The sequence below is a fragment of the Scardinius erythrophthalmus genome (genome assembly GCF_964197995.2).
Source record: "Scardinius erythrophthalmus genome assembly, chromosome: 10".
NCBI lineage: Eukaryota > Metazoa > Chordata > Actinopteri > Cypriniformes > Leuciscidae > Scardinius > Scardinius erythrophthalmus.
The window spans coordinates 42,352,768-42,355,844 of NC_138230.1; the positions used below are offsets into that span (position 1 = coordinate 42,352,768).

General features: G+C 46.9%; 1 protein-coding gene across 1 annotated transcript; it reads right to left on the minus strand.

Moving 5' to 3' along the window:
- Positions 1–379: 379 nt before the first annotated feature.
- gpr3 (G protein-coupled receptor 3) lies at positions 380–1,363 on the minus strand (the record flags this gene model as incomplete). Its single annotated transcript, XM_081377423.1, has 1 exon — positions 380–1,363. The coding sequence occupies one exon, from the start codon at positions 1,361–1,363 to the stop codon at positions 380–382; it is 984 nt and encodes a 327-aa protein (XP_081233549.1).
- Between the last annotated feature and the right edge of the window lie 1,714 nt (positions 1,364–3,077).

Below are 3,077 nucleotides of genomic sequence, written 5' to 3' on the forward strand. Positions count from 1 at the left end.
AGTCAAGTCATCGTCGTAAAGTGCAAATGATTTTGATTCCATCAGTAACTCTGAACTTCAGAGGACACAAAATGAGGCACGAATCTGAGACGTGAAAGCGGACGGGAGAGTTTCTGCATGAACCCCTTTAGTTGGCAATGAGCTAAAAGGATACAGTAGCAGTTTTCTCAATCAGAAATAAACAACACTGCTACATAAAACCTTTTAATAATGAAATAAAATAATGCAGAGTAGATCAGGTCACATGGTAACTTTTCAGACGGGAGATTTGGCGACTGGCACAGTGACGTTCCCAAACAGGAACAGACATAAAACGTGAAACGCAATCTTTAATGGCACCATAGAATCTTCTGAAGCGTTTTCTGATTGTTCGGGAGTGTCAGACATCACTGGGGGTGTGTGTGTGTTTGTTGGGTGTGTTAGGCAGACAGCAGCAGCAGGCCTGTCGCAGCACTCTCTGGATGTGTGTGTTCCTGTAGGCGTAGATCAGAGGGTTCAGCAGAGAGTTTCCAGTGACCGGGACCAGCGTGGCGTAAGTGTAGAGAGCCGGCGACGACCCGTCGGCCAGAAGCCCGTACAAGGCGAAGGGCATCCAGCAGCTGGCGAACGTGGTGAGGATGAGCGCGAGCGTGTGCACCCGACGGCGCGTGTGTGTGCGAGCGGACGGGAGTGTGTGCCTCTGGAGGGCGATCTGATGCGAGTGGCGAAGCACGACGCTGCAGATTCGGGCGTTCAGCTGCAGCATCACGGCTAAGGTCAGCAGGAAGCCTCCGCACAGAGTCGCCAGGTGCACTCGGGTCAAAGGTCGAAGCACGCTGCAGGATTCTCCATCGTGCAAGCAGTTCCAGCCCAGCGCAGGTAGAGCTCCTTGAAGACCCGCAAAAGTCCAGCCGACGGCCAGAGCGCAGAGCGTTTGCGCGTTCGTGCGACGGGATCCGTACGTCAGCGCGCGGTGCAGCGAGAGGAACCGGTCCAGGGTGATTCCCAACAGAGAGAACACCGACGCACTGAGCGCGCTCACCAACAGACCCACGCTTCCCAGCACGAGAGCCTCCGAGTAAACGCACCGACGGGACAGGAAGTGCAGGAGAAGCCCCGCCCCTGCCAGGAAGTCGGCCCACGCCAGGCTGCCGATCAACAGGAACATGGGCGCCCGCAGAGAGGACGAGGAGAAGATGGTGGCCACGACGATGGCGTTCTCGCAGCAGATCACAGCTCCTGATACGCACAGGGCCACGTCCCACGGAGTCATCACCGCTGTGGGCTCCAGGGGTTTAGGGGTCACGCTGGACGAGGTGAGCTCCAGGAGTTGGTCCATCGCCAAGATGACTTCTAAACCCACTTCAGAGTTGTTCAGGGCCATTTCTGTGGCGGAGGGAGAGAAGGGTTAGTCACGCAATCCTCAGCGGGAGACTGTCACATGCTCAGAACCCTGTCCTTGACCCCTGACCTCATCATAACTAACAACATCCGACATCCAGAGTCTGCTCACTACAGGCACTGCTCGAGATGCTGGCAGGGGAACACTTTTCTACATTAAAACACTTACATTTAATATATGTATGAATTCTGCACTGAAACATATAATATAATATAATATAAATACACTACTACTATATTTTATGCTCACCAAGGCTGCATTTATTTGATCAAAAATAAAGAAATACTGTGAAATATTATTTTAATTTAAAAGAACTGTTTTCCACTTGAATATATTTTAAACTTTAATTTATTCCTGTGATTCAAAGATGAATTTTCAGCATCATTACTCCAGTCTTCAGTGTCACATGATCCTTCAGAAATCGGTCTAATATGATGATTTGCTGCTTAAAAAAATCTTATTATTATCAAAGTTGCTTTTATGTAGCCTAATATTGTTTTGTGGACAGCATGGTACATTTCCCTAAAATTATAAAAGTCTTTGATGTCAGCTATATTATATAAAATTGATCAATTCTATGATAATATAATAAAATATTAATATTTTCTGTATATTGGGCGCATTAAGATATATACGTTACATTTTATGTATTGTTTTCACTGCATATTGCATTATTTTAGTGTTACCTTGGTATTGTTGGTAACATTTTACATTTACATAGTTCATGGAAAGGCTGATTTTAAACTCGAGGCCCTATTTCCATATCATCCATCTATTTCAACGCAATATTATAAGTAAATCTCACATATCCATCCAAAACTGAAATCTTTTTCTTTCACATGACACACGAGTCATTATTTCAGTAAGTTTTGTAGGTTTATAATCATCTGAAATATTTTCAAGTATATCCCCTGAGTCCTGTGGGGTTACGCGCGCGCGCGCATGGGAATCACCGTTCTGAAGTTCAAGCTGATTGGTGTATGCAATGCAATCCTGTAATAATAATGCATTCAATATTCTCGCTGTGAGCATTTCTGACAACACAAGCTAGTCAACTAAAACTGAACAAGGTTTCACATAGTAGATAAAGATGCATAAAACAGACTTACGGAGGAAGATTGCAACGCGGACTCTTCTTCACGCCAGCATCCAGCACAAATCTGCGCTCGAGCCGCCAGTGAATAACAGGGATCCGCTGAGAAATCCAGGTCTTGTGGAAAAGATACGTGTCTCTTCTGGCGAAGCTCAGCTGTGCTCGGTGTTTCCAGCGCTTCTGTATAACACTCGGCTCCGGTGGGCAGAGAGCTATACCCTCACCGAGTCCCCCATGACGTCAGTTACGATGATGACGGGCGATTCTGCCCCGGTTGACCAATCAGGAGGCTCACAGGCACACCAGCCTCTGTCGTAGCTTTTTTCATTCATAAAAATACCGCATTTTTTCACCCCGCCCACTGCGACGGCGGGAGAGAGAGAGAGAGAGAGAGAGAGAGAGAGAGAGAGGGAGAGATAAAGGACAGAGAGTAATCAATTGGCCTTGTTAAAGGCAGCCCATGCGTGAACCAAAAGACACAGTCAGGGTTTTCTTGAAAATCTTTAAATATTACAACTAGTTGACAAACACAGCACACATAATGCACGCAGCACGGGTGTGTTTTGCATGCGCGTGTCCGAGTGAGTGTGATGGAGAGTGAGT